The 26,359-nt window shown below is 29.8% G+C and overlaps 1 protein-coding gene across 8 annotated transcripts; it reads left to right on the top strand.

Annotated features, from left to right (window-relative positions):
* Positions 1 to 26,295, top strand: LOC124490462 (voltage-dependent calcium channel type A subunit alpha-1). 8 transcript variants are annotated; one of them, XM_075734446.1, is made up of 29 exons: positions 1 to 154; positions 978 to 1,090; positions 1,535 to 1,690; positions 1,789 to 2,012; positions 2,088 to 2,191; positions 2,281 to 2,456; positions 2,529 to 2,624; positions 3,836 to 3,862; positions 6,105 to 6,189; positions 10,868 to 10,995; positions 11,069 to 11,291; positions 11,389 to 12,203; positions 12,287 to 12,452; positions 12,527 to 12,589; positions 12,665 to 12,880; positions 12,982 to 13,125; positions 13,203 to 13,569; positions 15,087 to 15,197; positions 15,459 to 15,563; positions 15,630 to 15,749; positions 15,820 to 15,885; positions 17,490 to 17,593; positions 17,886 to 18,045; positions 18,116 to 18,658; positions 19,326 to 19,463; positions 21,280 to 22,005; positions 22,520 to 22,976; positions 23,034 to 23,350; positions 23,417 to 26,295. In XM_075734446.1, the coding sequence occupies exons 3-29, from the start codon at positions 1,570 to 1,572 to the stop codon at positions 25,001 to 25,003; spliced, it is 7,389 nt and encodes a 2,462-aa protein (XP_075590561.1). In that variant the 5' UTR covers positions 1 to 154; positions 978 to 1,090; positions 1,535 to 1,569; the 3' UTR covers positions 25,004 to 26,295. The 8 variants fall into 8 exon arrangements, with proteins under 8 accessions (XP_075590561.1, XP_046908927.2, XP_075590563.1 ...); XM_047052971.2 differs by lacking the exons at positions 17,490 to 17,593; positions 19,326 to 19,463; positions 21,280 to 22,005 and adding exons at positions 16,722 to 16,813; positions 20,603 to 20,721; positions 20,785 to 20,872; XM_075734448.1 differs by lacking the exon at positions 17,490 to 17,593 and adding an exon at positions 16,722 to 16,813.
* The last annotated feature ends 64 nt before the right edge of the window (positions 26,296 to 26,359 follow it).

Raw genomic sequence — 26,359 nt, 5'->3', positions numbered from 1 at the left:
AATATATAATACAGGAAACATCGGAGCCTTATTTTTTAGGAATTTTTTGTGTTGAAGCTACATTGAAAATTTTGGCTTTAGGTTTCATTCTACATAAAGGATCATATCTTAGAAATGTTTGGAATATATTGGATTTCATAGTCGTATTGACTGGGTTTGTATTTTTTATTATTTTTTTTGTTTCAATTTTTTTTCATAATTTTGCTTTGTTTATATTGACCCCCAATTTATGTTGCTTGTTTTTAATTATAATGATATATTTTTTGTGTGGAAAAAAAATTAAATTCAAAATAAAAAAAAACAGTATCGCAAACAAAGTAATCGAAGGAAGTGAATTTAAAAACATCGATTTTCGTATGTTGCGTTCGTTTCGTGTATTGCGTCCATTGAAATTGGTATCACGGACGCCAAGTAAGTATATTGAATATTCAGAAACAGAAAATGTGACAACAATACACAAACAGAATTTGAATTGATTCGAAGAGGAATTTTTTTGCGTTTTTGTTTTTTGTTTGCAACTGAAAAACTGCAATTTGCATGATGATCATTTATATTTTGCTTGCAATTTTTTTTGTGCCCGTCATTTTTTGTTTGTTTGTTTTGATTTTCATGCTTGTATTAATTAATTAATTAATTTCATAATTTTTTTTTCGTAATTAATCATCATTTTTTCTCATCAACTTTTCATTCTCATTGTCCACTTTATTATTTTTAAAATTGCCTGTCTTCATCATGTAAATCATACTGTGTTTGTGTGTGTGTGTGCTCGTTTATTTTATTCTTTCATTGTGAATTGTTCTCATTTGATGATCAATTTTGATACGTGATTCAATTGTGCCTGTTCAATCGACATTTGAAAACAAAACATGGAATGATTTGAACAAAAAAAAAACTTAATTTTCATTTAATTATTTGGAATGAATAATGATAAACCTGCTTGCCTGTCCTTGGAATGAATGACCAATCAATCAATCTAGCCTGATCACCTACTTCATACCGACCGATATAAAAGTATTAGGAGGCGTAGATCTTAAAACATTGCGTGCAATACGTGTTCTAAGGCCATTGAAATTGGTTTCCGGTGTGCCAAGTAAGTACCAAAACAAATAAACAGAAAAAAAATTAAAATAAAAAAATAGCGTTTTCGTTGTTGTTGTTTGCATTTTGGCAAAATTATTTTTCCGGTATATGATTTTTTCATGTTATGTGTGCGATGATACCATTTAGAATTTAAACATTTGATACAGAACGGATCTAGTGTTTGTTTTATTCTAAACTCAAGCATCTTGTTCACCTTGTAAAATAACATTTTTTGTTTTTGTCATTTTTGAATAATTGAATTTTGACAACAATTTTTTACAAATCGTATGATTGTGGTAAAATCAGCTGATAAAAGACAGACATACAATGTGGTTACATCATGAATAAACATTAAAATTAACATCATCATTGAATATACATGATTATCTATTATTATTATTATTAATTGTTTAATTTTGTTTTCTCAATTCCACTATTAAACAACAAATAAAAGGTTTACAAGTGGTTTTAAAATCCATAATCAAAGCTATGGCCCCATTGTTACAGATTGGTCTATTGGTTTTATTCGCCATCGTTATATTTGCCATAATTGGTCTTGATTTTTATGAAGGAGCTTTACACAAAACTTGCTATCTACTGCCAGATAAAGGTTTGGTTAATCAATCAATTATAATTCAGGCCAAAACTAATATAATTAATTAATCGATTGCTATGTATCTGAAAAAAATTGATTCAATCAACTAATAGTTGATATTGAAAAAGAAGGTGGTGAACAAGAAACACCATGTACGATGTTAACTGATCCGGATAAAACACCTAAAGGTGCCTATGTTTGTCCAAATTCTTCTGTTTGCCGTGAAGGCTGGGAAGGTCCCAATTATGGCATCACTAGCTTTGATAATATATTTTTTGCCATGTTGACCGTTTTCCAGTGCATCACTATGGAAGGTTGGACAGCGATTCTTTATTGGGTAAATTGTTTTTTTTTTGTTTGCATATAATTTTCAAATCAATCAATCTTTAAACATCATTCCTTTATTTATTAGACAAATGATGCACTTGGCAGCACATACAATTGGATATATTTTGTTCCATTGATCATATTGGGATCATTCTTTATGCTCAATTTGGTTCTTGGTGTTTTGAGCGGGTAAGTTTTTTTCGTTTCTTTTTTTGTTTGAAATGAATAATTTTGATTTTAAACTCGATGTTTGTCGTTCCGATTTGATTAAATTATAGAGAATTTGCAAAAGAAAGAGAACGGGTAGAGAATCGTCAAGCATTTTTAAAGCTTCGACGACAACAACAATTGGAACGAGAATTAAATGGCTATGTTGAATGGATTTGTAAAGCAGAAGAGGTTATACTGGCTGAAGAACGTACAACCGAAGAAGAGAAGATGCACATTATGGAAGGTTCGTATATTTTTTTTTTTGTTGTTCCATGGTTAAATATTGTTTCAAATAAAAATTTCAATTTCTCAACAGCAAGACGTCGTGCAGCTGCTAAACGTAAAAAATTAAAAAATATGCACAGTAAAAGTACCGATGAAGAAGACGAGGATGAAGATGAAGAAGATGAAGGTAAGTTCGAAGTGGCCAAAAAATAAATTTTTTGATTTAATTTGATTATCATAGTCATATACATAGACTTCCTATATATGAGTTTTCTACCTTTAGAGAAAAATTTCTCCATTCTTTTTTTTTCACTGGTCAATCCTAGTTTCAATCAATAGTGACTAAAAATATAGAAATAGTAAGCTAGTTATAGATAGATGAAAAAACTAATCAAAAAAAAATTTTTCTCCAATTTTTGTTTTTCACAACAAATGAAAAAAATCTCAATCAATATTCTTCGATTACCGATATTTATCTCTGTGTGTGTGTGCTTTTTTTTTACCATTCACTGCTTTTCACTTATCAAAATCATTATCACTCACTCACTAAAAATGATTTTTTTTTCACTGATTTTCTGCACATGAATATTCAATTTTTTTTTGATTTGTTTGTTTTTTTCTATTTTCTTTATTTCATTATTTTTTTTTGGTTTGTCGAAAAATAAATTGTTTGGATCCATGTGCCGTTTACTGGTGTGTTCAATGTACCTTGTGTGTTCAATGTACCTTTTTTCATCTGTATGAATGTGTATCAAATTTTTTTTCCTGTGTGTGTGTGTGTGTGACCAAACATATAAAACAAAAATACAAATTTCCTTCTCGGTCCATGATCCAACACAATCGATAATTTATTTTTCATTTTTTTTCTTTATTTCATTTTGTGTGGCCTGTGTTTGTTTGTTTGTTTGTTCTGTTTGTTTATTTCCATTTGTGTGTTGTTGTTTTTTTATATTCCCTTTTTTTCTGATCCATCCCTTTTTTGTGTGTGCTTCTATTTTATCACTCGCTCGCTCATTCACTTACTCATTCACTCTCCATTTTTTTGTGTGTTTGTGTATAAAATAAAAATTTCATTTGATTGATATGGAATGAATCAATTTCATCAAATTCGTCATCACATCATTCATCATCACATCATTTTATTTTGTTGTCACCGCCTTTTTAATTCATTCTCTCTCACTCTCAATGTTTTTTACCATGGATAATTTTTTTTTTCATATTGGGTTACACCCACCGTGTGACCACAACCACCATGCTCACTCTAATCAAAAAAACATCACGACCAAATTTTCACACCATACTATCAACAACAACCAACCAAACAAATAAACAAACAAACAATCAATGAAACAAATAAAATTAATCAAACTAAATAAAAAAAAACCAAAAATTAAACAGCCGTAGTGCCTTCAAAAGTGATGAAAGGTAACGAATCAGTGTAATATGATATATGATATGATATGAATTGATGTTGAAAAAAAATCTCCCTTTTTCAATCACTAACGTAGTGAATAAACATTTTTTTTTCATTCCAAATAGTGCTAGTAAATAATAGTTTTCCATTTTAAAGTATGTAATGTAGAAATTAATTCTCGAATGTAGAGAACCGAAAAACTAAATTGTAGCCAAAAAAAAAGTTTCATTTCTTTCAAAAAAAACGAAACGAAACAAGTCAAACTCACCACTCACCACACTATATTATTATACTTTCATCATATTGTCTACATAGAAATCATCATTATCATCGAAAAAAAAATTTGTTTTTTTTTCATCATCAACAACAGAAAAAAAAGTATAGCGACTGTGGAAAAGTTGACTTGCCTTTCATTGCATTTCGTTTTTTTTTTTTTTAATACCAATATATAAATGATGATGATGACTTTTCACAGCCACTGTATTAGTGTGTTTGTGTGTTTGCATGCTTGTTTGTTTTTTATGATTCTTAGTAAATTTTTTTTTTCGCTTCGCTTCGCATTCAGCTTTTTTTGTTGTTGTTGCCCACCCATTTTGTTTATTTGTTTGTTTGTGTTTTTGTGTGTTTATTGCATGTGCCTATATATATTATAATCAATTTATATGAAATTTATCTGTATTTTTTTTCATTTATTCCACATTTCGGTCTAAATAAATGCGATAAATGCATGCTGTATGTATGTTGAAATCAATGTTTGCCTGGCCTGAGGTTTAATAATAATCTACATTGTTATGCAGCAGCCTAGATTCTGTTTTTTTTCCAAAGATTACAAATTCGTATTTTTTTAGAAAAAAAAGAGAAAACTCTTTTTTTATCAATAGACTTTTTTTCGAAAGGGAAAAAAAATTAAATTGAATTTAGTCAGAATTTCGTTTTTTTATTTTTTATAATATTTCACCAAAACACGGCCAATTTTTGGATGAAAAATCAAATTAAATCTTTTTTTTCTGAATGAATTAAATTCAGATTAATTTTTGCCATTCCAAATTGTATCTTTCCATGATAATAACTTACGATGATTTTATTCATTTATCATTATTTTCATCGATACGAAAATACTTTGTGCATCTAATCAAATTCACGGAAACTATTGTTAGAAACTAATTATGTAATAATAAAATGAAAAACAGAAAAAAATTTCTTTTTTTGCATTAGGATTTTTTTCTTCTTCTCTCTCTCTCTCTCTCTCTCTCTTTCACTGATTATAATGATTAGGAATATTTGCCAGATATATACAATCAATAAGAATTGGGTAGACATAATTTCTCTTCAATACATCGATTTGTTAAAATAAGTGATAGATTACTCTACTACTATTAGATAATAACAACATGTTATTAGTAATCATCAATTAATTTATTCATTCATCAATCAACGTATTCAGTAATGATGTTGAAAAAGTATATGTTCACACACGCACAAAAACTTATTCGATTCTGAAAACTTATTAGCAGAATATTCTTTACAAATCTAATTTCTTCATTTTCATTATCATCAAATGAAAATGATCATGTTTCTGATATTTATTCATGATCTTCATTTGTTTCATTTTTTCTTTTTTTTTCTATTTTATTTTTCCTATTCAAAATTTCTTATTCCAATATTCATTTTATTTCCTTTTAACGAATCGTAATTTTCAAATTTTGATTTAATATCGAAATTTAATTATTCACACTCATGGATGATGTGTTTTCGACTTTTTTTTGTCGTGATTTTTTTCTTTACTGGTTCATCGTTTATTTTGTGTCAATTTTCCATCAACATCAACTTTTATCATCCAAATCATCATCATCATTGAATAAATTAATTTTATTTTTTATTGGCCAATAATTATAAATAAATAAAACGTCAATATTGTTGAAATTCACATTGCCTTTTCATCAATATTCATGATCCGCTTCTCTCTATTTGTGTGTGTATGTTGGAATGTTGTTGTTATCGTTCGTCATATGTCAAATGTGAAATTTTGACATTGTTTTTTTTCACTGCTGGAAATTCCATCCAAAATTGTGATTGTGACGTGATTTTCTTGGATCCTTGATAAATTTGAAACACTTTATCTTTTTCAATAATAATAAATGAATCGATCCAATCAACAATCAATTATTTTTATTGGAACCAATCATTTTTGGTTGATCGATATGAATCAACGAAATAAACAACAACAACAACAAAAAAACAATCAACAAACAGGATTCTCACGAGCCACTTATCTACATTCAAAAATTAAAAACAAAGGAGCTTGTAAAGCCTTCTGGCGACATGAAAAACGTTTTCGGTATGTACTAATGAAACAAACTATGGAAAGATTGGATTTTTTTTAAACAAAATTTTAAAATGACAGTTCATGTTTAAATGTCATTCAAACTATTTTGAAATATTTTTATCGCTATAATTATTCACTGTTTATATGATTGTTTTTCATCTTATTTCATGACCAGTACAGAAAAAAAATGACGCACGAACATTGAACATTGTTTTCTTTTTTTAGTCCATTTATTGACATTATTATAGACTCCTGACATTCCGAATTTGTTCCAATCGGTTTTTTTTCTCTATTCTCTTCTGTTCTGTTTTCTAGCTTTGTTTATATTGTGTCTGGGCTTTGATTCTATATATATCATTAGCAGCAGCAGCAGCAGCAGCATGAGGATTCATAAAATCAATGTGTGTATGGATAATGACGAAAATTTTTTTTTTCGCTCTTTCGTCATTCAATTCGTCATAAACTTTTGTATCTTTTTTTAGTTTTACCGTCATTCGTTCTAATGAAAAACTTTTTTTTTCACATTTTTATATCCAACAAAAAAAAAGTAATCAAATAGAATGAAGAATCAATATTTTCGTGGTTTGATGACGATAGTGGTGAATTACGTTAAGCTAATCAGCTATTTTTTTTTTATTATTCAGTTTTCTGGCCAACAACAAAATCAGAAAAACAACCACGTTTTTTTGTACTCATCAATCATCTATATGTATTTTTCAGGAATGTTGAAAATTGTTGTTGGTGATGAAAATATGAAAAACTGTGATTTTTTTTCATTTCTGAAATTGAAATAATACACATGATGGTCACCATCATCTATATATCATTATTATCATGGTGTGTATATTGATGAAAAATGAAATTTATAAACAAACAAACAAACAAACAAAAAAAATAGTAATAATAATAACATGGCTAAATTGAAATTGAAATGGAAAAAAATAAGGTCACGCTAAGTAGCCATATTTTTGACAGAAAGAAAATAAACGGTTCTTGTCTGTTTATTCGTCATCCGATCTAGTTTTCAGTTTCACAATACTATACTATACTATAGCAGCACTACAGAGAGACCCGAATAATAAATTGAATCGAGAATCATAAATTGATGTTTGCAAGAAAGCATTAGTTTAATTTCTAGTTATGCTTTCATCTTTGAAAATAATCAGGAATTCCGTTTTTTTCTCTTGTTTCGAGATTTTATGTTTTGAAAATTTTGGTCATTTTATGTCGATGCCGCCTCTTTTCTTTTATTGATTTTACTTTTATTCTAGGCCTAGACATAAAAATGATATCATTTCTGACCCAGATACTATCAAATTTCAAAAATAAAACAATTAGAATTGATTTTATCGATTACAACATGAAATTTATCGATAATTTGTCATTTTAATTTGATCATTTGTGATACGCATAATCGTGTTGAAAACCAATTTTTTTTTGGCCTGTTTATCAATATTTAACTAGTGTCTATTTTTTTGATCTTTATAATTTATTTATATATTCATCTTTTAAATCAAACAATTTTTCGTTTTGCTGATAATATGAACTTGTTCTTTGAAAAAAAACTGAATAATGATCTTAGATGATGATCATGATCATCTCCATCATCTCATTCGTTCATAATGATTCAGAAAATTTTTCTTTCGGTTGAAATTCATTCATTTGTTCAATTGCAAAAGAAGAAAAAAAACATTTAAATTCAATGAAAAACTGTGTATTCACACCATTAGAATAAAAAAGAAGAAGAAAAATCTTGAAATGTTTCGTTTGTTCAAAAAAAAAAAAAAATTTCTCTTTTTCTTTCTGTCACATCTTGTAACATTCTTTGTCAAACGTTTTCGACATTTTACATTCACATTCACATTCATTGTCGTTGGCTGTTGTTGTTGTTGTTGTTCAGTTGTTGTTTTGTCTGTCAGAATCCAAAATTTGATGAAAAATGAATATAAATAAAAATGAAAATAAAAAAAAATTCGAGCCATGTTTATTTGAAAATGTTTTTTGCCTTCTGCATTGTTTGTTGAGTGAAGAAAATTTGTCATTTTTCAAATAAGATAATTTTCAGTGGCGGCTGCGGTGATATTTTCATTTTGTTCCGACTTTTTTTTTTTTTTTTACTTCTCTTTGCCACTTTCACATGGTTGTCTTGTTCTTTATTTTGTTTTCATAAACACATGACAAATTGAACATGATGATGAAAGAATTCATGGTGATGAAGGAATAAACTTGTCCATTAACTTTTCATTATCATCATTATCATTATTCTTTCTTTCAAAGTTTGTATTTAGTTATTTGACTTTTTCTTCCCCAAAAAAAAAATTTGTGGTCGACCAAATATAAAAAAAAATAGAGACAATACACACACACACACACACAAACATTCTGATTCATCATCAATTAATAATAATTTTTTTATATTCATTAATTTTATTCATTTTTTCCCACTATCATCATTATTATCGTTGTTGTTGTTGTTGGTGTTTCCGTTATTCGTAATCAACAACAACAACAACAACAGTCCAACAACAAAAATGGTTGATTACAATTATCAAAATGAATGATGATAAAAATAAACCAGGTTGAAAAAAAGTATTGAAATGTGAACAAAAAATAATTAAAAAAAACTCAATGGCACGGGTTCTATGATTTTTTTTTATCTGGCACCAAATTCTTTATTACTTTACTATTCATTTTCCAAATTCTGATGATTCTGTTACTTGTAAATTCATTTTTTGTTCATTCACATAATCCAAAAAAAAAAAACTTAAACATCATCATTTTTCTTCTTAATTCTTTAGTTGAATTCTCATTTTTTTTTCATTTAAACTTTTTTTCATTTCATTGCTTTTACCTTCTCTTAGGATCAGTCATGAAATTTTTTTTGTTTGTTTCGACAATTCTTTCCGTACGATTCTTGTTGGGTTTATCGACCCCAAAAATATCTTGTGTGCCTCGGTTTTTTTACCCGAAAATGCTTTACTTCTGGGAGATTGGGCTTCCAATAAAACTCACACCACACACACACACACACGTTTACATAGATGTGTTGGCATATATAAAGTTGTGTTGGTTTATTTCATATCATCATCATGTTGGAACTTTTTTTTCTATTATCTCCTACTTGTATACAACAGACAATTTGCTTTTCATTTGCAAGATTCTTCTTCATTTCATCTACACACATGTGTATTAGATAAATTTTCATTGAACATTTCATTTGTGAGTCGATGCAAACCTTTTTTTTGGAATGATTGTGAACCAAAAAAAAAAACAGGTCAAATTACGGTGAAAATACCAACTGAGACTGTGTGTTCGTGTGTTTATTGATGTGTCTGTTCGGTGGAAAATGTGGCCAAAAACAGATGCGCACAAACACACTGTGTTTTGAATTGAATCATTTCATTTCCACATACATGCCAATAGACACAAAGTTCTTGTTCACTTTAAAAGTTTATCGGCAAATTTTTTGTTTCGGAATTTATTCACATATACTACCGAAAAAAATGGATAATGTGAATGACAATGATTCGAAAATGAACCAAAAAAAAAAAGAAAAAAAAATCCCGCACATTTGTATGCATGTATAGGTTTGGTTAATTTTCATTTTGTTTTTTTTTTGGTCCTGTTTTTTTTCTTTATTGGTGGATGCTTGATTTGTTTGATATAGAGGAAATGAAACAAAACAAAACAAAAAAGTTTCCGTCTTTTAGTGGATTTTTTTTTCTTGACAAGAATTTACGCTTGTTTAGTTTGGCTATATTATGACTTTTGTATGGAAAAAAAAGAAACTTTTTTTCCATTTTTTTTCTTCTTAATGATTATTATCCTGGTTAAACATAATGATTATAATAATAGGTATATATGGCTGTATTCGAAAAATAAAAGAAACTTGGCCATAATTTATTGGTTTGTAAGAAGAAGAAGAAAAAAAAAAAGGAGAATTGAAATTCCAAACAAACAAACCGGAAAACAAACTTGTTTCGTATGATTTGTGAGTGTGTGTGTGGCCATTCATAAATAGAATTTGTTTGGAATTTTTTTTGTTTAAGTTGCTTAAATTGTTCATTCAAACATTTTTGTTGTTGTTTTGTAGTAAGAAACTTTCAAGAAGATATTTTTTTCACAACTTTATGGAAAAATTCACCAAATTTTTTATCGATCTCTTGAATTAAATAACTTTTGAATTCTTAAATTTGTTTGCGTGTATTACGTGATGAATATATAAAGTTTATTTTCTTGAATTGGAAATAAAAAAAAACAGTAATATTCTGTGGTCTTGTCTGATCTGTGTCTGTAGTTGACGAACAACAACAGTAATAATGTAGAATGTCATTTAGAATTCATTGCATGTATTTATTTCATTACATTCCAATAACAAAAAAAAAAAACACAAAACATCATCGTTGATCGTTAATAGTTTTTTTTGTTGTAAACTTTATGACTGAAAAAAAAACTCGAATGTTTTAATGATCAACATATACCGGTGTTGAATATGATATATGTCAATCATTCATCATTCATTCGTTTTAAGGTTTTTCTGATTTTTGTCCTTTCCATTCAATCGTTGTCATATGTGTTCATTAAACTAAATAAAGAAATCTTAAATTATTCAAACTGACCGACGTGTGAATTTTTTGTCTAATGAGATAATGATTGGATCTAATTTTCCATTCATTTTTATTTCATATAGATTGGCTGTTCGTCGTGGCATCAAAACTCAAGCATTCTATTGGTTCGTTATATTGCTCGTTTTTCTCAACACTGCCTGTGTTGCCGTCGAACATAAAGGCCAACCAGAATTTTTGACCCAATTTCTATGTATGTATTTTGATTGAAAATTTTTACATTTGAATTGATTTTAAAATCATATACATTCTTTCTATTTAATTAGATATTGCCGAATTTGTTTTTCTTGGTTTATTCAACTGTGAAATGTTGATAAAAATGTATGCACTTGGTTTGAAGGAATATTTTTCATCTGCATTCAATCGTTTTGATTGTATGGTCATTATTGGTTCAATATTCGAAGTGATATGGTCCGAATTTAAAGGTGGTTCATTTGGTTTCTCTGTTTTGCGTGCACTTCGTTTGTTACGTATATTCAAGGTTACCAAGTAAGTAGAGAAAAAAAATGTTTAGATTTTCCTTTTTTTTTTGCTTATTCATAAATATCGATATTTATGTAAATGTTTCTTTTTCTCAATAAATTAGATATTGGTCATCATTACGAAATTTGGTCATCTCATTACTTGCCTCAATGCGTTCCATTATATCATTGCTTTTTCTATTGTTTTTATTCATTTTAATATTTGCCTTACTTGGCATGCAATTGTTTGGTGGTGCATTCAATTTCGAGGATGAAACACCGGCTGCCAATTTTAATACATTTGCCATTGCACTATTGACCGTATTTCAAATATTGACCGGTGAAGATTGGAATGAAGTAATGTACAAAGCAATTGAATCACAAGGCGGTATACATCATGGTGGAATGATTTACAGTGTCTATTTTATTATTCTTGTATTGTTTGGCAATTATACATTATTAAATGTCTTTTTGGCTATCGCTGTGGATAATTTGGCCAATGCACAAGAATTGACAGCAGCCGAAGAAGAAGAAGCTGAAGTGGACCGTGAACGAGAAAATCAAGAATTGGATATAATAAAATCAAAAGATGATGTACCGGCTGTTAATATTTGTCCACCGTCACCACTTGGTGGTGGCGCTGGTAAATCTGGTAGCCGTAATGATTTAGCTAAAATTGAATATGAATTAGTTAAAGTTAAAAAGAAAGACGATGATGATCTATTCGAAGAGGAAGAGGAACCTTCCGGCCCGAAACCAATGCTTCCATATTCTTCCATGTTTATATTTTCATCTTCAAATCCAATACGTGTATTTTGCCATTTTGTTACAAATATGAAATATTTTGATGCTTTTATTATGGTTATTATAACATTAAGTAGTGTTGCATTGGCTGCTGAAGATCCAGTGGATGAAAATGCTTACATTAATAGTATTCTTAGTAAGTGAACAAAACAAAACAAAAAAAATTTTCTCTGTGTTCAATTATTTCATTATTTTTTCATCCATTGATCACATATATAGTCTATTTTGATTATGCATTCACTGGTGTTTTTGCCATCGAAATGCTTTTGAAAGTAATAGATCAAGGAATCTTTCTACATCCTGGATCGTATTGTCGAGATTTTTGGAATATTCTCGATTCTATTGTCGTTATTTGTGCACTTTGTGCGATTGCTTTTACATATCTGTAAGTTGTCAGCCAATAATCAATCTAATCTTGTTTGAAAAAAATTTTCCTTTTTCTTGTCATTTTTTTTATAGCGGTGATGCAAGCCCCGGCACAAAAGGTGCTGCATCCAGTCTCAGTGTAATCAAATCATTGAGGTAATTTTTTTAATTTTTTTTTCATTAATGAAACGAACAATTCATCCATCCATTTCACATCACTTAATTGAATAGAGTATTGCGTGTACTACGTCCATTGAAAACGATCAAACGTGTACCAAAACTAAAAGCCGTATTCGATTGTGTCATTACATCGTTGAAAAATGTCTTTAACATCCTTATAGTTTATATGCTCTTTCAATTTATTTTCGCTGTGATAGCTGTACAATTATTCAACGGTCGTTTCCATTATTGTACAGATGAATCGAAATTATTTGAAGAAGAATGCCAGTAAGTGATTTTGTTTTGTTTTGTTTTTTTTCGGTATTAGTAGAATTTTCATTTTGAAATCTAATTTTCTACTATTTTTTTTATCAAAACGTTTTTCTTAGTGGTGAATTTTTCATCTTTAGCTCATCACATGAACCACCACAAGTTAAAAAACGGGTTTGGGATCGTAGACAATTTCATTATGATAATGTTATTGCTGCAATGCTGACATTGTTCACCGTACAAACTGGTGAAGGATGGCCCACGTAAATCTAATTTTTTTCTTTTACTAACCTAATTGTATGCTAATTTTGGTTTTCCAATTCCGTTTATCAAATAATAGTGTTTTACAACATTCAATGGATGCCGTATACGAAGATCATGGTCCATTGCCTCGTTTTCGTATTGAAATGTCACTGTTTTATGTCATATTCTTTATTGTCTTTCCATTTTTCTTTGTCAATATTTTCGTGGCCTTAATCATTATCACCTTTCAAGAACAAGGTGAAAAAGAGCTTGAAGAAGGCGAACTAGATAAGAATCAAAAATCATGTATTGATTTTGCTATACAAGCCAAACCATTACAGCGATATATGCCAAAAGATAAAGATTCATTAAAATATAAAATATGGCGTGTAGTTGTGTCGACAGCATTCGAATATTTTATTATGGTTTTGATTGTATTGAATACAATATTACTCATGATGAAGGTAAGTTGTTGATGTTTTTTCAATTATTTTTTTTTTGTTTTTTGCATAAACTCAAATATAGTCTCTACAGACCCTTTTGTTGAATGTTTTTGTTGAATGCAAAACCAAAAACCAAAAACCAAAAAAAAAAAAAAAAAAAAATTGCATCTTTATCAGAACAAAACAACACACCTTGCATTATTAATTGTGAATGGCTTTTCTTATTAATCGCACAGAAAAAATGTAGAGAAATTTTTTTTTTGTTTTGCATCCGTTGAATGAATAAACAAACCAATAGAATTAACATTGCATCCATATATCCATATAGCTTTTATGCATGTAAAGTAAATTTTTTTTTCATTGTAAATGCATTTTTAGCATCCCTTTTATTCATCCATTATATGTGTAGATTAATTATATACTACTCATCTGTGTGTGTGTGTGTGTATGTGTATTTAGCTGTCAAACACACAAACAAAAATTCATCAGCATGCAAAATTCTAGTTAATATAATATATCCCGTTCTATTCTGCACTAGAAAACATATATACGTTTTATTGTTAAAAAATTTATATTAATTTGACATTACACAATAAGAATATATTGATTGATTGATTGATTATCAATTTATCATCATCCCAGCAATAAATTTCCCAATTTTTATATATAAATATGTGTGTGTGTGTGCTATATTGTTGCAATATTGAACAAAAATTTTCTCTCTCTCTCTTTTCTCTTCCTTTCTTTTCCGTGAATCTTTGAATCCATTTTCTATGAATATGTACACAATTCATTTATGTTTGGGATGTTGTTGTTGTTGTTGTTTTGTGTTCATTCACTGATTCAATTTTACAATTGAATATCAATCCATCAACTATTGTTATCATTGTTTTTTTTCAATACATAAAAACAAAAACAACAAATTCATCAAACAACCAACAAACATTATGATGATCTTCATTATTGTAGTATTATAAACAAAGTAATGAATACAAGTTAACATTACAATATACAAATGCCACATTCACTGCCTTATTCACCTTGGAATGTATGTTAAAGATAACCGCTTTTGGCTGTAGGGTAAGTTTTTTTTCATTGTTCTCCATTGTTTTGGAATTGGATCATCCAGAAAAAAAAACTGACATCGGCACATCATTCATAAACACACACACCCACATGAATACACGAATACAAAAACAAAACAAAAAAAAAATTGGCCAAAATCTTGTTGCATATTTGCTATTTTGATCTATGGAGAAAAAGATTTTTTTTCCGAAACAAAAAAAAACAGAATTGCATGATGAAACAAAAAATAATGATAATCCTTTATTTATGAACCTTCTATGAGTGCAAAATATCCGTGGTATATCTATATTGATGCATATATATGTGATGATTACCGTATGATTCACATTTGATTTAGTAAATCAGGTCATATATCATAATCAATTCTAATTCATTGAAATCATTATTTTTCTTTCACATCATTCATCATCTTCATCATCATCATGGCCATAATTTCGTTTTTATTTTTATAGTATCATCAAGCTGATATCTACTATACGGATGCATTAACATATACCAACGAAATATTTACATTCCTATTTCTTGTGGAATGTATATTAAAAATGATTGCGCTTGGCTGCAAGGTTTGATAATGATTGATTTATATATGATTAATTTTCTACTAGGAAAAAGAAAAAGAAAACAGAATTGGCCAATTAATAATGTTCAGTCAGAATAATATAATAAATTCAAATACGCAAATACACACACCTACATCTCCAGACAAAAATGATTGTTTTTTTTCATGTATAAATTCTTATTATTCCCTGTGTTTTTTTTCTTCAATTCCTTCTCAAACATTACACGTACACCCACAATAAAAAAATAATCATCATAAATTTTAGAATTTTTTCAAAGATTCATGGAATACATTTGATTTCATTACCGTTTGTGGAAGTGTTGTCGATGCATTGGTCATGGAGATAACATTTAGTGCTGTCAATAGCAAGGTGAGTAGAACAAAAAAAAAAATTATTTCTCGGAATTGAAATTTTATTCTTTTCCACAACATACAGGATTTTAATTTCATATCTGTCGGTTTTTTACGACTATTTCGTGCTGCACGTTTAATTAAATTATTACGACAAGGTTATACGATTCGTATATTGCTTTGGACATTTATACAATCATTCAAGGTATGTGTCATTCATGAATGTCATATTTTTGAAATTATTTTTTTTCACTTTTTTTTTAATCACAATATAGGCCTTGCCATATGTTTGTCTATTGATTGCCATGTTATTCTTCATCTATGCCATTATTGGCATGCAGGTATTTTTTTTCCCATCATTTCATTTATTTCACATTTTTTTTCAATTTTGCATGGTTCACCTTATAGAATAATATATGCATGCATATTCTTCATATAATATTTCACCTTTGATTTTAATCAATCATTTTTTCCCCATTTATTAATTGGTTGGTTTCTATTTAGAAAATAGGGATAAGTTTTATCTGGATAAAGTTTAGATTTAGAATTGCTCCTCTCTCTCTATCTATAAAAAAAATTATCAATTAATCAGTCTAATTCTTTTTACATATTTCATGGCTCTTTCTTTTTTTCCGCTAAATTTTCTTTCTCTCTCTCTCTTTCTGTCTCTTTATCACTATGAATCATCTATCACAATCATTCTATATGTACAAAAAAAAACAATTGAACAAATCACTACTTTTGGCACCTGAAATTTTTTCAACATTTAAAATGAAAAAAAACTTCACTTTTGATTGCTTTTTTTTCTGGATTGTCACTTTATCACAATACAAAACAACACACGCACACACACACATTCATTCACATTGTGTCAAAACGTGTATGTGTGTGGTGTGCATTTTTTATTCGTTTTTTTTCACACTATTTTTTTTTCTTTGGTATGCTTGACCGGAATTGAACAAAACTTTCACTTTATATTTGTGTTTTTTATGTGTTTATGTGTGTGTGTGTGTTCAATTTATGTGCATTTTTTTCTCACAATTTGTGCTATTGCTTCTGCTTCTTTCATCTTGTGTGTGTGTGTGTCAATAAAATTCCGATGATGATGATAATGATTTGGCAAAAAAAAAAAAAATTACAATCGGAATTATCTTTTGAACAAAAAAAAATTCCAAAGGTTTTTGGAAACATGGATTTTGCACCTGATTCGGAAATAAATCGACACACCAATTTTCGCACATTTGCACAATCGCTTATATTGTTATTTAGGTGAGTGATTTTTTTTTCATTATTCAATTAACGTTTCAAAAAATGAAATTTTTTTTCTTGTTTTTGTTTTGCTTTTTCATGAGCATTGTTTCGTGTTGTTGTCATATACAAATCATTTCAATTGTGTGTTCTACATTCACCGACATCAATAATGATGATGATGATTGATACATATTTACATACAAACACAGAATTGACAATTTGAGATGGATAGATTAATCAATCAATCAATGTGTATTGTAAACACATACATACACAATTTCAATTACAAAAAAGAAACAAAATCAAAATTTCACACACAAAATCACTTTTTGCATCTCAATTTTTTTTCTCTCCACATTTTGTTTTCATTAGTTTGTTTGCCTTTTTTTTGTCTGTGTAGCACGTTCGTGTGTTTATGTTTCTCGATTTTCATTTATCAGCTTGTGTTTTGCTTTTGTTTTTTTCTTTTGTCTTTTTAATTTTAATTTTCATCGACATTTTTCAATCAAATTAATCGGAAATTTAAAAAAAGAATAATCAAGATGCGCCAAGCGATTTTATTTCAGAATCAGATGTTCATCAACCAATTTACTCGATTTTCCTGATTTTTTCTTATCATTATGCTTGAATTTTTCTTTATTTTTGAATATTTTTTTTCAAAACAAAAAGACCCTAAATTTTTTGTTATGTTTAGGTTTTCGGTAATATAGCCATCGGTACTGAATTCAACCCTGATTCTAGTTTAACTCGTCACAACAATTTTCGTACATTCATTCAAGGATTAATGTTGCTCTTCAGGCAAGTTTGTTTCTACTACAATTGAACAACGATGACCATTGGAATGTTGTTTAATGTTTATTTATATTGAAAAGTGACACTCTCACATAACAAATGAATACAAAACATATTCTCATAAACAAAAAATTATCGGTGAAAAAAAAACAAAAACAAAACACGAAACGTTTCATACTTGAATCATCATCAATTTTAATTTTCCAAGGATCATAAACAATTGTCTGGTTTACGAAATTAATTTTCAACATTTTTTTTCTCATGTCTCCCAACCCGATTTTTTCAAAAATCCGTTTAGATGCGCAACTGGTGAATCATGGCAAGCAATCATGTTATCTTGTCGATCTGGTCGCCCATGTGATCCAAAAGCTAGACAAAATGAATCACAAAAGGATAGCTGTGGATCCGATCTGGCCTATTCATATTTTGTGACATTCATCTTTTTCTGCTCATTTTTGGTTAGTGTGAATTAATATCAATTTTATAATATTCATATTTCCAATGAATATTCTGTATATATTTCAATAGATGTTAAACTTGTTCGTTGCTGTCATTATGGATAATTTTGATTACTTAACACGTGATTCATCAATTTTGGGCGCACATCATTTAGATGAATTTATTCGTGTTTGGGCTGAATATGATCCAAACGCTACTGGTTATATCCATTATTCTGAAATGTATGATATGTTACGTAATATGGATCCACCGTTAGGTTTTGGTAATAAATGTCCATATCGTTTGGCATATAAAAAATTGATACGAATGAATATGCCTGTAACTGAAGATGGCAAAGTGAATTTTACGACAACATTGTTTGCACTTATACGTGAAAATTTAAGTATTAAAATGCGTCCAGCCGAAGAAATGGATCAAGCTGATAAAGAATTGAGACATACATTGGTCAAATTATGGCCATTACAAGCGAAAAAAATTATCGATAAATTAGTACCACCAAATTATGAACTTCGTAATGGTCGTTTAACAGTTGGTAAAATTTATGCTGGATTTCTGATATTAGAAAATTGGAAGACAACTAGATTCGGACAGATACCTGGTGTTGGACTTACGGTATGTACAATATGTTTGTTGATGAAAAAAACACAGAATATTCTGTTTCTGTTATCGAATTAATTTTAGTCTAGTAGTTAATTTCCTAAATGTATTTCCTTTCATTTCCTACTAAAAGAATCAATTAAGTATTTAAATTTTAAAAAAACCATTTTCCCGTATTACATTGTTGCCCGTTTGGTAGATAACCTGAAAGAAAATATCCTCTTAAAATCACCCAAAAAAAAGTTACCATAGCCTGTTTATTTTCAATCAAAGATACAAGAAAAAATATTCCTGACATGTTTGATACCTCCGTTACCTTTCCTGTGAATTTGAACGGATTTAAATGGATGAATTGTTTTTTTTTTTCGTTTTACTGGTTCATGTTTGTTTTTTTTCAATTATTGACATTGATCTTTTCATGTTTTTTTTTGCATATTTGTACATTGATTCAATGAAAAATAGTATTAGCTAATTTGTTCGTAAATAATCAACCAAACAAATCCATCAAATGCCAGGTCAAATGATCAAACGGTGTATTTGTCAGGGTTTATATATCTCATTTATAGCTTTTAAGAAATACAAACAAACAAATTCATATGCCAAATAGAATATCAAATGATTCTATTTGCATTTGCCAAAAAACAAAACAAAAAAATGGCTAAAGAAAAGTTTTTCAATTCAGTTCAATTTAACCGAACCAATACGTGAAAGTTCCCGGTCAGGACATTATAGCCAACATGATTATCATCAACAAAATGGACAAGAAGAATCCAATCATAATAATGCTGATGGTCATCATCATCAAGATGAAACAAAGACGGTAATATATGATTGTTATCTCTTCACACACACACCCTTATTTATCTCTCTAATTCACATTGTTTATATGAATCTCGAAATGATAAAAATTTATATAATTATGAAATTGGCAAAAAAAAGAAATAATTTCACCGTTTCAAAAAAAAATTCACACATGTCGCACATGTGTGTGTATGTTTATATTCTCTCATCGTCTTATCGTGCAGAATGACTATCGTTTTTTTTTTCATTATTGTCCGTTTCTGTCCACACGTTATTGAACACCAAATCACTAAAATTCACCGCATAATAATCAATCAGGACAGATTAATTAATCAATTAATCGATATTTTAGGTGCACTAGGATTATAAATACTTATACTTATATAATAATAATATTCTGTAGGCTAAAAATCAATTTTTTTCAAGCTTTTTTTTCAATTCAATCACTGAAAGCTTTTTTTCTATGTTAATATAATTGATGATGATTAATATTCGTTCAAACATTCAAAATTGTTTGACAGCTGAAATATATACTTCAAGTACAACAAACACACACACACACACACATTCAAAGTACGGATTTGTTTGGCTGTTTTTCTTCATCGTTTATTTTATTCTTTTCAAATCACATGTTTTGCATGTTTTTCCATTTTTTTTTTCAATATTCATCATTCAATTACCCATTAGTTGCATGTGATCATGGATAAGCATGTTTATCTTGTGCACACACACACACATAAACAAACAAACAAAATCATGTCCATTGATTCATGGCCTCTGAAATGTCATCGAAATTTATTTGTTCTGGATGTTGATGAATTGTGTTTGATATGATGATTGATAGTTTTCTTTACCGTCATAACAATCGTGACATAATTTTGAATGAAAATAATGATCCAAAAATTTTGTTTGAATCTAATCTCGTAACCGGATTGATTTTGCATCTTGTTTTTCAAAAAAAATGTTCCATAATGATTAATAATGAATTGTTGCTTGAACACTGTCTATCGGATTGTCTTGTGATTCATTCGCTCAAAAATTTGCTCGTTTCTCTCTCTCTCTTTTGTCCTTGTGTCGTTTATTGTCATCAAAATTTTTTTTTTCTGACCGATAAATTGTTTCTGTTTTGCTTCATCGATGTTTTATTTTGAAATAAAGCGGCCATCATTACTTCAACGTTTAATGGGTGCTGTACGTAATCAAAATCTACCACCAGAAGAACAAAATTTCGACGAAATGGGTATCCACCCGAGAAAAGGATCACTCAAAGATCATGGGTAATTTTCAATGATGAAAAATGACTTGTTTCTAATGAATTGTATCTTATTTTTTTTGTCTAGTGATGAAAACAAATTAGAAAAAACATTCAGCTTTATACGACGTGGTTCAAGTCGAAAACACAAGGATAAACATTCACATGATGATGAGGTTTGAATTCGATAGAGCAAACAAAAAAAAAATTTTCTCTTTATGATGATTGGGTGAAATTAATTTGACTTTAATTTCGCGAAATTTGGTTATTATTGAAAAGCTTGGAAATTGTGGTTTTGGACTATTGTTTTTCATTCATCATTGTTCTATTGCGATGCAAATTGATCTAATTCAATATTTCATTGAAAAAGCCATAGTGAAAGGAGAAAAGTAATGAAATGGCCCCCCTTGGTTTAGTGACACACCGACACACACACATATATATATATAAAACACCAGAGTACACCCCTTTTGTAAACGTTTGCACTTTTTTATCTATTATCTATCACTTTATCACTATAATTTTAATTTAATTGCCAAAATCATCAAAAGTGTCAAAATGTTGAACAATTATCTTACATTAGGAATTTGAATTGGTTCCAAGGTATCATCGACAAGCATCTTTACAATTAAGTAATGAACAGAGCGATATGCAGAGTAAAAAAGATTATCTTTGTATCAATGAAAAAAACGATGGTGGTGGAAATAAAGCACGACGATCAAGTTCAATTGTTCATGCTATTGTTCATGATAGACTATCACAACGGCAAGATCTAGTAGTAGTTAATCAACAACCATCATTTCTGATGGTTACTGGTGGTGGTGGTAAACACTCAAACAAGAAGAAACAATCACCAACTTCTTCACAAATATCGGTATCAACATCATCATCATTACGAGGCAGACCATTATCACAATTGACGATTAAATCATCAACGAATTCAATTGACGATTCTAGTCATACTCAATTACAACAGAAGCGTCTACAACGTTCTTGTTCGACTAATTTCCCGAACAAATCATCATCATCCAAACAGATATGTGAAGATGGAAAACAATGTGATGTCATTCTAATGCGAACATTTAGTGCAAAATGTGGCAAGAATAACGATCAACCACAACAATATTCAAATGATGATAATGATACAAAGAAGAAGAATCATCGAAAAACAAGGCGTCAAAGACACGGTGGCAATTCTTCATTAAAAAAAATGAAAAACATAGATAATTCGACGACAATATCGACGACGACGACGACTACAAGTAGTAGCAAAACTAGTTGTGATGATGAGGATGATAAAAATATCGAAGTGAGTTTAATATGGCTTACTTAGTTTTGATCGAAAATGCAAAATTAATAAAAAAAAAAACAACTTTAGGCCACGCTTCAAACACTAATGTTCAATGTTTTTTTCCTCTTTCCATATATCTATGTCGCTCTCACAAACCAAAATGTCAAAAATCAAGCAAATGCTTTTTTTAAATGAATATGTAATGTAAATAATTGTTATGAAAAATCACCAAAACCTTCAACACAAAAAAAACAACAAAAACCAATTCTACGCTGTGTTCTGTGAGGGATGTGGTGTGTCGCACAAATTCCAAGCTTATCTCTCCAATTCCTGCTTCAATGCGCCGCTTTTTTTTATAAAAAAAACCATGACAAAATTTTATTTTATCTTTTAACTTGATCAAATTTTTTTTATAAAATTTTTAGTTTATCATTGATTTATCTAAGAAATTGAACTAATATTTGTCTTTCGATTTTCATCTTTAATTATTTGGTTGTGGCATTTAATATCAAAAAAAAAAATAAAAATATAGGAGGCTGGTGTTGTTAGTGCATTAGCACATCTTTCCACACATTTACATCCAGATTCGAATCGTAGATCATCATTTCGGCGGCGTCGATCACGTTCACGTTCACCATCGGTACATCCACAACGTCCAGCATCACCATCGACTACTGCAGCTTATACTGAAGATGAAACCACAAAATCATCACAACCACAACCGATCTCCAGTATTAGTAAAAGTGATGCAGGCGAAACAACAGTTACAACGACTGCAGCAGCAACAACTGCCGGTATCAGTGGTGGCACTATTAGTGATGCACCACCTGTTTGTGACGTTTATTCTGCTTCTGCTGCTGCTGATCAATCTAATGATGGTGAACCCAAATCACCTTCTAAACCACCAGATTCACTTGGTTTTGCTGATACTGTTACGGATTTGGTTGGAATTGTCAAATATGAAACATCGAGAAAAGGTCGAGCTAAATGTAAATAAATTTTATCATGAAATGTATATGTTTATTTAATAATTTTTTATTTTCCAGCCAAAATCCGTTCTACAAATGAAGATTTCAGTTCACCAACGGTTCCAGCTGGTGGTTTAGTCCGCCATGGAAGTCATCGTCGTCCATCTTATCGTTATCGTGAACCATGGCGTGGTCCAAGACCAGAAGATCAAGGTCCTAGTGAACCATTGTTTCATTATCCACATTCGAAACAATATTATATGCAACGATTACGACAAGCTCAAGAAAATGATGAATTTGGCCAACATAGCCCATCTAGTTCAATGGAATATCGTTCACATAGTTCTCGTATGGATTTAGATCGTCCTAGTCGAAGTCCTAGTCCACATCCTTTGGTAATTATTGAAAATTTATTTTATTTATTTAATAATATTCACCAATAACGACATCTTTCATTTCAGGATCAAACAAAAACTGAGTATTATGGAACTACAAAACTTGAACAACGATCACGTTCGCCAAGTCCAACATCACAAGCTCAACAATCATCATCGATTCCATTCCAACAGCTTCGCCGTTTTCCCAGTAGATTTTTGAATGGAGCTAAACGACGATTGTTGCCCACAACACCAGGAAATTTGCCAAAAAGTTTAGATCCATCTGCTCAAATCAATTTTCCATTGGTTTCACATTCACCAACGATACCTAGTCGAACGCCTGCAACAATAAATTTTCCAAAACTCAATGCTTCACCAACACATTTTTCAAAAACTACGGGAGCTTTTCTTTTGGATCCGGATCAACAACAACAAATGGCCATACAAGCAATGATGATGGATCCATCACAACAACAAATGCAACAGCAACATTCTATTGATCCATATCAAATGGGCCAACAACAAATTTCTTTGGATCAACAACAACAACAACAACAACAACAATTCGTCCAACAACAACCACAGCAGACTGAACAACAACAACAAACACAATCGATTGGAGCTAGTATTTCATCATTGTTAGCACCGTTTCGGATGTTTGGTAGCCGAACCAGTGGTTTACAACGACAACAACAACAACAACAGCAGCAAAGCAGTCAGCAACAAGCTGTTGTTGGTCCAATTACCCAACAACCTCAACAATTTCCTGTTATTCAACACACTCAACAACAACAACAACAGCCAATGTTGAATCCGATTCCTGCCCCAACCGTTATGCTTAAACGTGGTCTTCCACAACCACCTGGATCCAGTTTATTATCACAACAGTCTGCATTACAAACATGGCCAGAAGAAGATACAACAACAATCACTGCCACAATTCATCATGGTCATCATCAATCACAGCATACGATTGAACCACAGCCAAGTAGCTCATATCAATCCAATTATACGGATGAGAATCTTCTTGGTACTGGCAGTAGTTCAGCAAGAATGTTACCATCTACAACAGCACAATCTCAGCCACAATCATCACAGCCAACTGGTACATCAGGAATTCATTTAATGATGCTTGAACAGCAAAGACGTCGAAATCGTATGAAACATTTCCGTTCATCTACTTGGGCTGATGATCATCATCATAATCAATATGGTCAACAATTTCAAACAGAAGATAGCTATGGTATGACTGTTCCACCATCTGGTGGACTTCGTCGCCGTCAACAGCCAATGATACCGCCACATATCAAACGTCCATCAAGTGCCGGTGTGTTGATGTCATCAGCATCTACAATGACCAAACCACGACGTAAATTATTTATGCCAGCTTCGTCGACATCATCATGGCCACATCAACAACAATCATCGGTAACTAGCCGCCGAATTACACCACCAATACCTCGTGCTCGTCGTCGTATACCATTGCATCAATTATCATTTCATTCAGATGGTGCTGTCACTGGTGGTGGTAGATCATCCGATCATTATCATCGTTCATCTCATCATCATTTGACCTCAAGTCTACGAGATTCTTATGCTATAGATGATGACGGTGATGATGATAATAATGATGATGATGACGACGACGACGATGATGATGATTGGTGTTGATCGTAACTAAAAGAATCTTTCAAATTCTGTTTGGGATTCATTGATACAGAATCCAATCAAACTAGCCAAATATAACGAAAAAAAACTAGGTTTACAAATGATAAAATATACTTTACTTTGAAAACAAATACAAATCATATATGGATGTAAAATCAACCTAAAATTTTTTTCTATAAATTTCATCATCATCATCATCATCGATGATTCACATATGGATGTTTCAGATGAATTTTTTTTTCTTCAGAATTTCTTCACTCTTTGACGATGATTTTTATTTCGGTGTCATTTTTCTTTTTTTGATATATGAACATTTTTTTTTGTATCGTGTGATTACACACTTTATATACTACTTAATTAATTATCACAATTTTTTCTTCTTGTTGATAATTGTCATATATATGGTCATTATGAAACTTGTTTTACTTGTTTTTGCTGTTGTTGTTGTTGTTAACTCTCTCTCTCACTTCCCTTTGTGTTTCTAAAGAATCAAATTATCACCATTTTTTCTGCTTCATCATCATCATCATCATTCTATATATTCGGCTTTTTTGGTATTTTTTTTTCTTTCAAAAAGTTCAAATCAATTGATTGATTGAAAATTGGATCAATCTCTTTTACAAACAAACAAAAAAAAAATCTTTGTCTTATATATCCCTTCATATTTCCTAAACAAACTCTCTTTCACTTTCTCAAACTCGAGAATCTCGAGGCCTTATTAATCTATTAACAATTCTTTCTTTGTCTTTTTTTTTGCTAAATGATTCAACTGATCAATATATGATCATATTGAGTATTTGTATCTGTTTTTTTTCTTCTCCTTTTTATCAATCATTATTATGATATATGATTGGAATGTGCATTTTTTTTGTTCTCGTTTTTTTTTGGAATTATAATCAAATTTTTTTCTGCTATCATACACTTACGAGAAAAAAACACACGACTATCTTGTCCTTTTATTCTGTCCCTCAATCAATGAATGATTCACAGTTTTGATTCAAATTCTTTTTTTTTCTGGATCACACACCAATTTCAATATATCTACTCTAGTCCATTAACACATGTTTTTTTTGTTCAATAAAAAAAAAATAAATAAATTCAGGCCGGTTGTAATATATAACATTTTGAAATATATCAATATCAAAACAAAAACTGTTAACACAAAATAGATGTTTTTTTTCTGTTTCACTACTATCTTCACTTTATCTGTTCTTGTTATGGTGGTAGTTTTTACCCTCTGAAAAAAAAGAAAATAAATAAATAAAAAAAAAATTCACATTGATAATTCAAAGAAATTGACAATTAGTTTTTTTTTTAAACAAATGAATCAATTTACAGCGTTTTCGATGTGATCATGAC

The sequence above is a fragment of the Dermatophagoides farinae genome, chromosome 10 (genome assembly GCF_024713945.1).
Source record: "Dermatophagoides farinae isolate YC_2012a chromosome 10, ASM2471394v1, whole genome shotgun sequence".
Lineage (NCBI taxonomy): Eukaryota > Metazoa > Arthropoda > Arachnida > Sarcoptiformes > Pyroglyphidae > Dermatophagoides > Dermatophagoides farinae.
The sequence above is the reverse complement of the archived record's forward strand: the minus strand, read 5'-3'. Positions and strand labels throughout refer to the sequence as shown.

Bases quoted from the DNA above. Each gene is read 5' to 3' on its own strand.
- LOC124490462 (XM_075734446.1), top strand. From the start codon at position 1,570: ATGGCCCCATTGTTACAGATTGGTCTATTGGTTTTATTCGCCATCGTT. The intron at 12,453-12,526 runs GTAAGTTGTCAG...TTTTTTTTATAG, and splicing joins GCGATTGCTTTTACATATCT to CGGTGATGCAAGCCCCGGCA. The intron at 18,046-18,115 runs GTTAGTGTGAAT...ATATTTCAATAG, and splicing joins TCTTTTTCTGCTCATTTTTG to ATGTTAAACTTGTTCGTTGC.